This window comes from Stegodyphus dumicola, chromosome 2, assembly GCF_044657685.1.
Source record: "Stegodyphus dumicola isolate Sdum_Otavi_A_Nest chromosome 2, ASM4465768v1".
NCBI lineage: Eukaryota > Metazoa > Arthropoda > Arachnida > Araneae > Eresidae > Stegodyphus > Stegodyphus dumicola.
The window spans coordinates 187,152,813-187,167,060 of record NC_140769.1 but is presented as its reverse complement, the minus strand read 5'-3'; the positions used below and the strand labels follow the sequence as shown (position 1 = coordinate 187,167,060).

The window sequence follows — 14,248 nt, the reverse complement described above, 5'->3', positions numbered from 1 at the left end:
TTTGCGTGCTAAAAACAATAACACCTTTTAGGTTTTAAAAAAGTATAATTTAGCAAATTAGAAAAGGGCCTGGGTAAAAAATCGATTTCCAGAAGATCACTCCATTTAATATTCTTATGCTATCAAGATTGCGGATGAATTAGCTTTCCATTTCGGACATAGTTAGTCTCGTTAACATCAAGGTAACCTTGGAAGTGCATGAAACTTTTAGTCAAATTATCACAACATCGAGATATTATATTAACTACCAGAATATTTATGCACAACAGCATTACAATTAAATTTTGTAAGAATTAATTTTCTCATAAAACATTTTGTACAAAAAATAAGCGAGACATATTAGCACTCACGGGTTCTCCAGGTAATCCCACTCGTCCATCGAATCCAGGTAAACCTGTAGGTCCGGGAGGCCCCGGAGGACCGGGAGGTCCAGGACTTCCGGGCTCCCCCTGCAATCCAGCGGAGACGTTCCATTAAAATATAGACAATTATATAATAACAGTACGTTTAATCATGTAATAAGTGTTTTGTTGTTAATAACTATGATAATATAACATAGCTTATGTATTTCAGTACAAAAGACAGTATTGTAAAAAACAAAACAACAGTAACATAATCTATCATAACATAGTCTACGTTGTTATATGCTGCAGTTTTTAGAAACAATAATAAAGCTCAGCTTCATAAAAAGAGGGCTCAAATTTAGGTATAATTTAAAAAAAATATTATGAACTCATACATGGCAGTTTTTCAAATGGCGCTTGCCATTTCTTTGTCATTCTTCTAAAATAAACTTAACTTTTTCAGCTGCTACGTTTATCATATCAGCGTAGTGATATTAATTAAAAGGATAGCTGTTTACTTGCAATAGATATCTTACGTAGAGCACAAGCTTGCTATTTATCTGGATGTTCACCTTTAATACAGATCTTAAATACATTTCTAAGATATCTAACTATCACTACCAACTGCAACAATAAAAAGGATGTTTAGTAAACCATGGAAATATTTAAAACAATAAAATAAACTTTATTAGCAAAACATGAGTCAAAGAATTTCACTTAAAGATGACAAAAATCTAACTATCTTTAAAACTATTAAAAGTATTTTCTCTTTCTTTCTCACATACATTCGTGAACATGACCGATTAGATGAGGAATTTACAGCCATAGGAGAAATTTGCTCGAGTTTTAATTTCAGGCAAAAAATACAAAGAACTACGAAGGAGTACAGCATTCCCGAGTACTGGAGGTTCAAATTAGGACGAACATTTTCAGAAAATATTTGCATTTTATTAACTGAATGAATTATTTAGGAGCGGACATAATACTGACTTGTTTAGGGATTGTAAATTATATAATTTATGTATTAATGGATATAAAATTTTATACTTTAAAACCTCGTTAAATATTTATTTAGGAAATTATATTTTTATAACTAAATAGTATTATTTAAATGTAAAATTATTATATTTTAACTTATCTTTACATTTCTGTAATTTCACATTTCCCATGTTTTCGATTTTACTATATTTTAAATTTATATTTAATACTAAATGCAATTTCCCAAGCATCATCTTTAATAACTAATTTTAAGCAATAAGTTTCAATTTTTTAATATATACCATACTTTTACACAGTTTATAATTTTTACAAATTTTATTAATTCTTTCTAGAACTAGAGAAATTCAGTTCAAATTTTTAATAAAAATTTTAGTAAATATCAAAATTTAAAATCTGCATCTTCATTTTTTATAATCAAATGCCTTTTAATAAATATTAAATAGAAACTTATATTTGATATTTAACTATTTCAGTAGAAAATTTTCTAATTGCGGAAATTTTACAAAAAATATATTAAGAGTACTCACTTTGAGTAGTAGTAAATCACCAGGTGAAACTGTAACACCTACGCTAGCAAGACCCTAAATTATGTAAGGAAAAAAAAAAAAAAAAAAAAACACCAACACAAGTGCAGTGGGTTAGTAGGGAGTGCAAAATCATGCAAGGCCTACATGCAATTTGGCCAACTTAAAAAAAGAAACAAAATTAAAGCAAGACATCTTTTAAGAAATTTCAAATGCTTGATACTTTAACTATTTTTGAAAAGTGTTATTAACATAATAGATTCATTTAAGCTAGTCAATTTGATCATTCACTCATAACAAAATAAAAGGGTTTGCGTATACCAAATTTCAAATTCTAAGAACGCGTTAACTGAAAAATATTTCGGTATTAAAACATTTACAGAGAAAGTAGGAAATTTTTAATACAAAAATAAACAATATTTCATAAAACTAAATTTTTGGATTTAAAGTATTTTTTCTTTTGTTATTTTCACGAACTAAAATTTTGTGAATTCTGCAAATAAATTAATTCTTATAAACATTCATTTATAAAAAATTAACGATTAAATATTTTTATACAAATGCTACATTTTAAGCCAGAAATTTTTCGAATACATTTACGGCGAGAACAGAATTTTTCGAATGCGATGAACATGTTACATAATTAATACAAGAATTTCCGGATTAATACAGATTTATGCTTTGCGATACAAATTAAAGTTTTCTGACAGGAAAATACATTATTTGCCTCTTTAGTTTATTATCCTTACAATTTATTATTTTAAGCAGTAATAATGTATATGAAAGTTCTATAAAAAGAAAATAATTACTTAGACTACACAGAGTGGCAATTTAATAATGCGACAGTGCATTTTTAAAAATTCTTATAAAACATATGGGTCAAAATAAGTGAATTTTCAAAAATTCTTTATCGCCTGGTGGAGAAATTATTTTGAATGCTGTATTTTACGTACATCATTCGGTTCAGAAGCGTTGTTCCAAACGTCCTTGTACTGCACAGTAAGCAAATCACACAGTCCTTGTACTGCACAGATGTCTGTCACTAAGCATGCAGTAATTTCTGACCTTAAAAAGTGTATTATTCGTGTATTCAACCATCCACCCCATCCACCTTATTTTAAAGAAATTTTTATGTCATACTAAAAACTAGTGCCATACCAATATCCACAAAACTTTATCGGATGTCTGCCAGATAAACCGAGGTTTTAAAAACTGAAGTAGGCAGTCAGAATGATAAAACTGAAAGTAATAGAACTATCATACTAGTTGCAATTCTTGAAAAAGAGGCAAGACCATGTATTTATCGTCGCTTAAACAAGGCAACTAGAACCCAATATTTTTCCTTCCCAAACATTGAACAGTTAGCAGAAAACGTGTAATCTTCGAGATGTATAACTCTTTTAGATCATGGTTCATACTCGAGGTTACTGGTAGATTCAACTAGATAAAAAAGCCCAATGTTATGCTGCTTTTGTGACAAATTTTGGCACCTGCAAACCCTTAAGGTTACCTATATGCGCTATATGATTTGGCTGTTCGATGGCAGGACTATTCAGAAACTGTGAGAAATATGCTGTACCATTTATTGACGATGATGGGGTTTTTCTTGCAAACCTAGGAGTGAAATACCAAAAATTATCTTTGAAATGAAAGTCGCTAAACTGCATATTAAGCCTTCAAAATGTTAGTTTGTTCAAACGACCATGAAATATCTAAGTCATGTAGTAGTGCAAAGTCAAAGGGAAGGGTGAAGCAAAAATCCAAGCCATAAAGAACTTCACCGACATCTAATACACAGGTCAAATCAAATTTAGGACTTAATGGTCTTTCATGGAAAGTATATTTCCGAATTTTCTGTAATTGCTGCGCTGTTGACAGACCTGCTAAAAGAAAAGTGTGGCAAATCAAACATATAAATTCGACTGCTAATTGCCAAAATGCATTTGATAAACTCAAACGATTCTCAGAAAATCCAGTTTGGACCTCGGAATTGATTTACACTGATCACAATGATAATAGGGTTGGATAAAAACACCGGAACGAATCCTAGATTATTAAAATGGGCTTTGATTTTACAACCTTTTAATTGTGTATAGCTAGGGGAAACCATCAAAATGTTGATAAGTCATTGTACCCAGACATCTCACAACTAAAAATATATAGACTAAAAAGTTTAAAACTTCATTGTTTAAAATTTTTCTAACATCAAAATACTAAATTGTGTGTTTAATTTAAATGTTTGCTTTAAAAGCACTTAGACTGATTTAATGTGGTATCTAACCGAATTTTTTACGTTTGAACATTTTTTGTGTCTTGAACAGTTTTTATATTTGAACCGAAACTTTTGTCTCGAAAAGTAAACAGAACTCAAAGAAAAACTTTGAAAAATTCCACGTGAAAGGAAGGACTTTAAGACTGTAACGTTTCTACATTCCTAAGCTACCGAATAAATACCCAGCGAGAAATGTAAACATCCTCGCAGCTTAAAAGATACAGACTTGAGGATGCTTTAAAGATCTTCGCGTTGGAATTTTTTTTTGGTAAGTTTAAAAAATAAAAACTTTGATGTTGGACCAAAATGGCGAAATTTTTTTAAACACTACAAAAGTCTCAGTATTTAATTGCCATGCTGTGTAATTCTAAACAGGTCAGGAATATTAGAAGAAAATACAAAATAAATAAAAAAAATTAATCTATTTAAATTAAAACAAATAATTAGAATAAAAAAATTAAAGCATGAAAAATGTACTGAAATTTCCAATTTTTTAAATTTGCATATGCATTTAATTATTTGTTTCAGGTACTTTGTCTATTTTAATAAATAACCTAAACTCATTAATAATGTTCAGATTTATTAAATGATAAAATTAATACTCAATGCGAATTTTGCTTTATTCTAAACTACGGAATCGTTTTTGATTACCAGTAATTTACCATACTCTAAGGAATTTTAATGTTGCCAAATTATTAAAAGAATTTCCGCAATCCAAATCTCAAAAGACATAGAAAATATTAATATTCTAAATTTTAACCCTAAACAACGCGATTTCATCCTTTTACACAGAAATTCTTGAGAGATGTCTTCAAAACACATAAATCAATATACGAAACAACATAAAATTAAAAACTAGCAAAACAACTCGAAATGCTAGCAACGTAAATCATAACGATTCACAATGGATGGAATGAGTGGATGAGTGAGCAACGTGGAGCAGAATAGAACATGCAAGGGGGGATTCAATGCTAATGAGGGGGTTAGTCATCGTCGGGAGCAACTGACCTTAATGGCTATAACCTCAGCGTAACCAATGGTCCCACCGTGCAGCCTCGTTATGGATCTTTTTCCACCCTGCAAATGGCACGAGCATGAATAATCAGAGTACTCTTCTTCAATGTGAAGGGCACAATTATGCAATGCACAGCGCCAATGAACAACATAATAGAGTTAGCTCATGCGTACTGACAATCTGTCTATTATTTCACACAAGTATGGAGCATTCAAGAAAAGATAGAGCAGTAATTGTGAAACAGTAATTTTTTTAAAGCTTTCCAGTTTATATAACTGGTCACATTTAAATAATGAAAGCTACTTAATTTGCCACAAATTATATCCATACATAGAATTGCAATTTTCTTAAATGGACGATACATTCTGGATAGTTAGAAACTATTAGCATAGGAATGAATATTCAAATTAGAAAGAGGAAAATTCCTTTTCTGTTCTTTATTGCAAATTTATAGCATAATTACTTAACACAGTGGTCTCAAACTCAAATAGCATGCGAAATAAATGAATGTTCTAAAAGCAGTTGATGGGCAGATTTTTTTTCAAAATGGGAGAAAAAAACTAAATCTTCAATTTTGTTTACTAAATATTTATCAAAACCAAAATAACCACTAATAACAATGAATCAAAGGAAAAATTCCAAATTATATTAATTTTTAGTCTCAAATCTAAAAATATGTGCTAGAAATACCCATTAGTTACACTTTGTAATTCAAAAGTATTGATAGCTAAATACTAAATTTTCAGGTTAACATTTATTTCAGATAATTCTAATATCTAGAATTAACCGCTAAATGCTTAAACTAAATTACGTAACTTACTGCTTAAACTAAAATTTACTTAAACTACCTAAATTACTTAAACTAAAAATAAGCAATTTATGCAAACTTTGCAAGGGGAGCAAAAGTTCAGAATAAATGATAACAATCTATTACATTTCTTTTATTTATTACTTTTTTATATATACGGAAAAAATATATATATATTTGTATGTAAATAATTATAAATTTCTCTATTTCTTGTTATAGCATTTCATGGCGTCACGAAGTCTAAGTCTGAAACGGATGGAAATTATCTAAAATTCGACTCAAATCATCTATAGATTCTTGCTTTAATAATTAATTTCATAATAATGTTAATTAATTTACAAGGAATCTATTTTCACGCCCCGTGAAACTGCCCCGTGGGCTACTAGTTTGAGACCACTGACTTAGCATAGGTCAAATATAATGAGTTACACAAGATAGAAAATAAAAAGTAAAAGCGTGGTTAAAATTACACAAAATTTGGGTAATCATGTAATATGCGATCTGCCGCTTTTAGTTGATTATTTTTTAGAAAGGTCACTAAAATTTCTTTCTGCTTTAATCATTTCTTTTCCCCGCTATTATTTCGCAAGTTTTAGCCCACCAGCGGCCGAGCGGTAAAGTCGCTGAACACTGGTAGTTCGGTCCGAAGTCCGAATCATGGCGAGTGGGTAGATTGTATGGACATTATCGCGGCTTTTGCCATCTGTTACATGTGTACGAGCAAGTCCTCCCCGGTGTTATTCTTCGCCTTACGCAGATAGCCCTCAGGCAGACAGCCCTTGAGTGATTTGTCATAATCAAATAAGCCAAGCCTGAACCATTTATGGCAAGTTCGAATTTAAAAATAGCCTTCTAGTGTTCTGTGTATAGCCAATTGTGAAATAAATATCTAATCAAAAAAGCGGTAGATCGCATACTAAATGATTACCAAAAATTCTTACAAACGATTGATTAATTAATAGTAGTAAAAGAATTAATGATTCAAAGTTATTTCAAATATGCATCCTCAATGAACACATACTCTGATTTGCTACTCTATCTTGTCATTTACATTACAAATTTTTTCTCGTAACAAAATTACGTAGCTCATTTGATGCATGAAACATTTCAAGCGGCACTTTTCCCTGACTTTCCAAACCAGTATTTCTCAACTAACATTTCAGTGAACTCTAAGCTTATATAAGAAGTCACTAGGGGTTTTATGAGAAATAACAGGGCGAGGAAAACGATTAATTCACTCGAATTTTGCTTATTACGTGCTCTGCCCTTAGGCACTACACGGAAAGACAGGAATGTCCCGTGGAGGTCTTTTTAAGGGAAACTGGCTCGTATCCACGTTACACATGGGGAAAACCCCGAAAACGCCCATACAGCCAGCCCGTTCCCCAAGACTCGAACCCCGGACCGAACTACCAGTGTTCAGCGGCTTTTACCGCTCGGCCGCTGGTCGGCCATTCATTCGAATTTAGCTGTAGAAAACTAAGCAATATTTTCGGTTAAGCAAGTTAACAGAAACTTTTTTGTTCTTTAAATAAATAAAGTATAAAATAGATTTCAAGGAAGATAAGTTAAAGATAAGTTTGCCGTTTCTATTTGAAGCTTAGTTAAGCTTTTTCGAGTAAGGTTAGCTGAGGAGATGTTTTCATATTTGAACTGTACAGTAATTTTCTTACACGCTTCATACTCACTCCCATTGAAAATAACAGAAGCTTTTGATAAAAACTAAATCTGATTGAGCAATAGATATATAAGCAATATGAACAATAGATATATATATATAAAACTTGTTCAGAAAATTACTAAAAGCAAATTAAAATTTCTTCTGTTTCCATTATGGCGAATTTTAGAAGCGTTACTATTTCCTATGAAACTGAGGGATGTTTGAGAACGTAAGTATTTATTAGATAAAATAAGCGAATCTAAAGTAAAACGTCGTTTCCCTAAAGAAAAATGAATTGCAATATTACATCTGAAACGAAACTAATTTTTTTATAATATTACGGAATTTAGTTCCAATAGTTTATATATAAGCACTTCCTGATAGCTGAAAAATTACTCTTTTTTATAATATAATATTCTTGAAAAATATTTAAGAAGGGATATTCTGAGAGTAGAATAACATAAAATTAACATCCGGGTTTCGTTAAGTTTCTAAATGATCATCGTCATCTTGTTATTTTTCTTTATAGTTTTTCCTCTTAATAAAAACAATATAACTTCTAAATTAATTGACTAAGCACACAATGGACGTCTTATTAACTAAAACTTTACACTTATTTTGCTGAAAATTCAAAAATCCAATATAATCAAGCTCTTTCAGCAAGGAATTTGAGCAGAATAAAATTATGATTGTATGTGCATTAAAACCACTAATGTAAAATATTACTCAACTGCCTTAAGCGTTCCATTGTGAGTTAGTATTTCTCAGTTATTTACAATATTCAGAAAAATTCATATCGCTATATTTGTTTCTATTATTTCAGGCATATCAAAATATAAAGCAGATTTGCATGTATAATATTTGAGTTTCCTTAGACGAGTTGTATTATATGCCATTAATATATTTTTAATCAGCCAATGCAAATAAAAAATATTACTTTTCTTTTCTTAAAACAAACATTAAAAGAAGCACAAATTATAAAACATAACACAAAATTCACTTCATGATATATTTTTTTTCTCTCTTGATATAATCGAATTTTTTCTATCGTATAGAATTAAAATCGTTATTAATATTTCGAAAACCATCATCTAATTGAAATTCGAAGTATTTCATGAACTGCATCTAAGTAATAAATAAGCTTTCTTTTACATTTATACAACTGAAGCAGAAGAACATGAAAATCTTCAAAGGATGCTTTGAAGTCATATTTATATAAAATGAGTCTTTTTTTTTTTTTTTTTTTGCAGCAGTTCTGTTCATATATATCATTCTTTGAATTCTCCAGCTATTTTGAAGAATTTTATTTAAAACACTTTTGTCTCCATTTCGAGTACTTTGCGCCCTCTGGTGCTGATGATATGTAAATTCATGACTAAATTTTTAAAACTTCTATGGTTCGGGAAGCTAATGCACTTCGGTATTACTTAATTTCAAACTAGATAATTCACAGTCAACTTGAAAAAAAAATGCAAAGCTCAACTGAAGATATCTTTTCTATTAAAAGTAATTGTAAAAGGAATTGACGTTCAAAGAAAAGAAAGTTCTTTTATTAAGTGTTCCTCCGAGGCATGCATAAATTAATAATTAAACGTCTTTGAAGGGATAGCCAAAAGTACCAAATATTTTAAAGAAAAGTATAAAATAAATATCATTCATTTTTATACGCTCATTGAGCTCGATACGTTTCTTTATTCAGAGAGTTTGTAGAATAATGATATTCCATTTTACCTTTCGTGAGACGTTTCAAGCCAAACTTGTATTTTTCGAACAAATGAGAAGAATGTATTTATATTTTTGTATCACTGTTGTTAGAAAATTAAGCCTACATGGTCTAGTGGGCTAAGCTGTGGTTAAATATAAGCTTTTCTCTTTTTACTTCCTTTCATTCATTGTAATAAATTATGAAATACTTAGGCTGGGCAACCTTTGATACGTATTATACATACAGCGAGTAAATGTAAAGGTAGATAGAACCAAAATAAGCGGGTAGACCCGAAATAAGCAGATTATATAATGCACAGCGCATGCAGAAACGGCATTTTGAAGTAACACGCGGCTTTATTTAAGGATAGGTAAAGTATTGTGCTGGCATAAATTATCATTCCTCGTGCGTATTTCGAGCGGTGTGCATCGCTACAGGAACGCGCAACTCGCCAGCTTTCATTTTATCTATATTGCTGAACTTAAAATGGAGCAGGTATTAAAGGATGATTCCCGAGTACCTCCTTCGAGCAGTTTCTCCGTTTCCGTCCACAAGCCGATGGATAAAATGCACGATGGCGATCTCTACGTTCCTGTAGCGGTGCACTCGACTCAAAATTTGCACGCCGAATGGCGATTTACATCAGCATAACGCTTTTACCTATCACTTAGCAGCGCCCTGTACCACTTCAACCCGCATAACAGCAACCATATTCCATTACAAAATTTTATTTTGGTCCTCTCTGTTTTCCTTTATATTTTCCCAGATGTTTTTGAATTATACACATAATCTTGTTTGTCATTTATATGGTATAATTACTACATTTCAAGTGAGAGAAAAAGAAGGCACAAAAAATAATGATTGAATACTGGAACCTAGAATTTGAGTAAGAATAATAAAAGTAATAATAAGAACATTTATAATAATACCATGAGAGGCATGTCTAGAATAAAATCAGAATATACATTAAAGTCGAAATAAATTCTAAAGGTTTCATACATTTTTCTTAAATACTTCATCTATAAAAAATAAAAAACAGAATTATTATTAAAGGACAGTAACAAGAGTAGTTTTGGAGAATAATAAGCAATATGTTTTACGGTTTAAAATATTATACTCTGCTTTTAAAACTTATAAATGCATTTAAAAAACCTATTTTGTAAGATTTATAATATATTTAAATGAAATTTCTACGTATTTAAAGAGCATTTTGCAAATATTCTTTTCTAAGAAGAAAACAGAAAGTGATAAAATAGCAACTTCAGAAAAGAATAATTTAAAATGTAATATAATGTAATGAATTTATCGCTTTCAATACGCATGAAACAAATTTTTATGCATCAAAACAAGCATAGCAATTACTACATCATCTCATAAGGCACCCAAAAAACAAAACCTCATTTACATAAATTTTAAGACATTTAAAACATTTTGTTTGTTTATTTTCTTAAGGTATTTTTATGCATATTTTATTGGCACAAAAGCTACTGCTGTTGAAAAATAAATTTGAAATTAACATTTCGCTATGTTAAAATGATATCAAAATGCTTCCTTATGTTCAGAGTAACAATAGTACAGATTTTGAATTAAAATTTCTTCTGTTTAATTTAGACGTTCAGATGTAAAGTGGATCAGATTATTATGTAAAGCGTTCATAATGCGTGACATCTGATTGCACTTTCACGAATACCTTATAATGGATGATTTGTCAAATCACAAAACTTTGAAAAATCAAATCTCAGGATGATTATTATTTTTGTCTAGTTAAAATAAGAATTTTTTCCTTTTGTTTGCTACGAATTCAGTACATATACAAGTATTAAATAGCAGAAAATAATAGCAGTGCTTCAACACGAAACGAGCTGTTAATATTTCTGTTACAAATATAAAGTGTGAATAATAAAAATGGTTCTGAATTTTATGATATGTGTCAGCATATGTTCCGTTACCAGTTTATCAGCTATAAAAATTCAACTTTTAAAAGCATTTTCTGGGTCACTCAGAAATAAAGTTCTTACTCAGTTTAAAGACAAAATGTTGGTAGAAAAACTAGCGAAATGTGCTTTCTTAAATTCCAAAATTATTTTAGCTGGAAAAAGCTATGTATTCAAGTAAAAGATAGATAATAATCATACTATCAGTTCATATCTCTAAAACAAAATTAAGTTCCTCTATATTAGTTAACACCATGCAGGGCACCCACACTATTCAAATCTGATTTAGATCTATTGCCAATTAAAAACATAGATGAAGTTTTAATTCTGCCACTTTATTTTTCTTTAAGATATACATTTGGAAGTCAGTCTTAATTAAAAATCAGTTATCCTTTTGGATGAGTTATCACTCTGGAAGTCAGTTTTAATTAAAAATCACTTATCACTTTGAATGAAGTATCACTCAGAAGTCAGTCTTAATTAAAATTTAACTATGACTTTGCGCCCCACTTTGTTATAACTTGTACATTATAATCTAAGCTTTCTTCCATAAAACGGATTTTCTTCACCGATCAATGTAAATTCTTAACTTGAAAGGTATAAATATTTTTTCTTATCTTAGTCTTATTGCTATTTTCTTCTGCAATAAAATTCTTTATTAAGCTCTTCGCCCATTAAAGCAATTTTAACTTTTCACCTATGAAATTTTATTTAGTACTTTCGAAAAAAAAATAATAATAACTGAGAACGGCTTAAGCTGAAGAAGATGAAATCTTTTTTCAGTGTTAACTTTGTCAAAATTACAAAGTCTCAAAAGAAATGGTCATGCCTGTGATGACTTTAATCAACATAAGTTTAAAAATTATACTATTCTTGAATTTAATAAATGACCATTTTATAACATGAATTAACAAGTAACCAAGTAACGTTTAATAATGCAAAACTCTTGTAAATAAAAGGAAGTAGCAAATTTAGAAAAATCATCCACTTACATCTGAAAACTTCTAATGCCATCATCAAAATTACGGATAAGAAATGAAAGAACAGAAATTTAGCAACAGTAAAGAATGCAATGGATAACATTTACAAGAAAAATATTATTAGTTTTCTAGTTTGACTAGAGCTAAATTTAGGAAGCTAAAATTACATGATGTATTTTTACAACATTTGACTTAATCCACTCTTGCAATGAATGTCTGAACTTTAGAAATCGGTTCTAGCACATAAATATATGTATTTATCCTCTTTTCAGAAGGAAATGCAAATTGCTTCCCCACGTTGTTACAACTCGTTGAATGACGATGATTTTTATTTGAATAATTCATCTCGGTTGTACAGATACAGTTTTCGAGGGCAAACGCCAATTTCCTTTTCCATTATTCTAAACAAAAGCCATTCTTTATTAACGTAAGAGACAATACTGCATGTACTTTGCAAAAGCTTAATAAAACTATCTCAAAAGCTGCAATAATCGTCAGAAATTTTACAGCTCAGAGTAAAAATTCTTGAAATACAGAGACGCAAATAGCAGCGGCCATTTTGGATCACAGGGTGTACCACAGCTTACAGGTCTCTTAATTCTTTAAGTTTTCAGTAAATTTTTAATGTAATGTTAGTGATACGTTCCCTAATTTTTGATTGCTCAAACTTCGTATAGGGAAGGAAATACCACGCGAAAAATTATACACAGACTTTCAGAATTTTCAGTTTTAAGTTGAAAAGAGACTAGGCAATTAGCTTCTAGCTCTAAAAATCTAGAACGCAGAAAATACTGGAAAACTGAGACTAATAATTTCTAGATTCAAGAAGAAAAAAAGGTTAATAAACTTTAGGTCAATTAAGTGAGGAAACTATACTACAGTTCAATGTATACTTACTTTAGTAGTTGTAAACAAGTCAAAACCGCTTTCACCCTGAAAATAAACGAAAACGTTGCGTGCCATTAGATAAATAACATGTCGTGTCTGAAACAACAATTAGTTTTATAATATTGTTTCGTGCTTACTGGTTCGTAATAGACTAAATGCACACTAAACCGATGATAGCTTGATAAAATTTATTTTTAACGAAAGGATTAGTTCACAGTTCTGGAACTTTCCACAAGTAGTTTTAAGAGTAGAGGAATTTCCATAAATTCTAACAATTCGATCCATTAGCCAACCAGCAAATTTAACTTCTCTTTCCCTTCTGAAACTGTCTTACTTTTGTTGTGTAATTGCATACCAGCATGCTGTCCCTTGTTTCCGTTATTCAACTGATTTCTCGCCTGGCTGTCAAATTTTAAGAAATTATACCATTTGGCTAATTAATAAAAGGAACTTTAATGCATTGGAAAATTCAGCTAAAAATTTGTCTCTTTATGTGAAATATGGAAAGAAAGAACTCCTATTAGCTTAAGGAAAGGTTTTAAAATGAATAGAAAAAGGAATCTACAAATTTCCAATTAGAAAAAAGGACATAATTCTATCTTTTTATTAATATGTTATTTACGAAAAAAACAGGAGTATTATATTATTTACTTACGTTATGATAATCGTATATCAGAAAAGGAAAAGAAAAAAATATGTGTACCTTGGACACAGTTAGCTGATCAACGTTTATGTTTACAGAGTGTTAAATGTTGCCATATTTTGGCAACACTTAACTGTAATGAATATAATGAATGGCATTAAAGAATGACAGAGTATATTCATTATATTCATTGTCTTCATTATATTCGCTGTATGTGGAAAGTAAACTGAAGAAAATATCCAGAGGACAATGACCTGTGAAAATGTTTACTTTTTAGTCCTAAAAATGTATACCTCTTCTGGTATGTTTATTCACAAAGTTTACGACAAAGTCACACGACTTATTAACACTCAAAAATACTCAGTATTTGAAAACATTGGAAAATATAAGAAATGTTAAATTTAATCATTCTTCGTTTTGAAGCTGTGGATGGCAACGATTTGTAAAGTAATTTAAAAAGGAATCTTAAGTTTTAA

At 30.1% G+C, this 14,248-nt stretch overlaps 1 protein-coding gene across 9 annotated transcripts in view; it reads right to left on the bottom strand.

Annotated features, from left to right (window-relative positions):
* Positions 1–14,248, bottom strand: part of LOC118188117 (uncharacterized) — a 343,874-nt gene that overhangs the window by 100,365 nt on the left and 229,261 nt on the right. For 7 of the 9 annotated variants that reach the window (XR_015039676.1, XM_085811536.1, XM_085811539.1 and 4 more), the window contains exons 7-10: positions 13,139–13,174; positions 5,148–5,216; positions 1,871–1,924; positions 351–449 (exon numbers count right to left, since the gene is read on the bottom strand). Coding sequence is in view for 8 of the 9 variants with exons in the window: in XM_085811536.1 (XP_085667662.1) it covers positions 351–449; positions 1,871–1,924; positions 5,148–5,216; positions 13,139–13,174 (258 nt within the window). In the remaining variant the exon portion in view is untranslated. The remainder of the gene's footprint in view (positions 1–350; positions 450–1,870; positions 1,925–5,147; positions 5,217–13,138; positions 13,175–14,248) is intronic. The other 2 variants (XM_085811538.1, XM_085811540.1) reach the window with 2 other exon arrangements.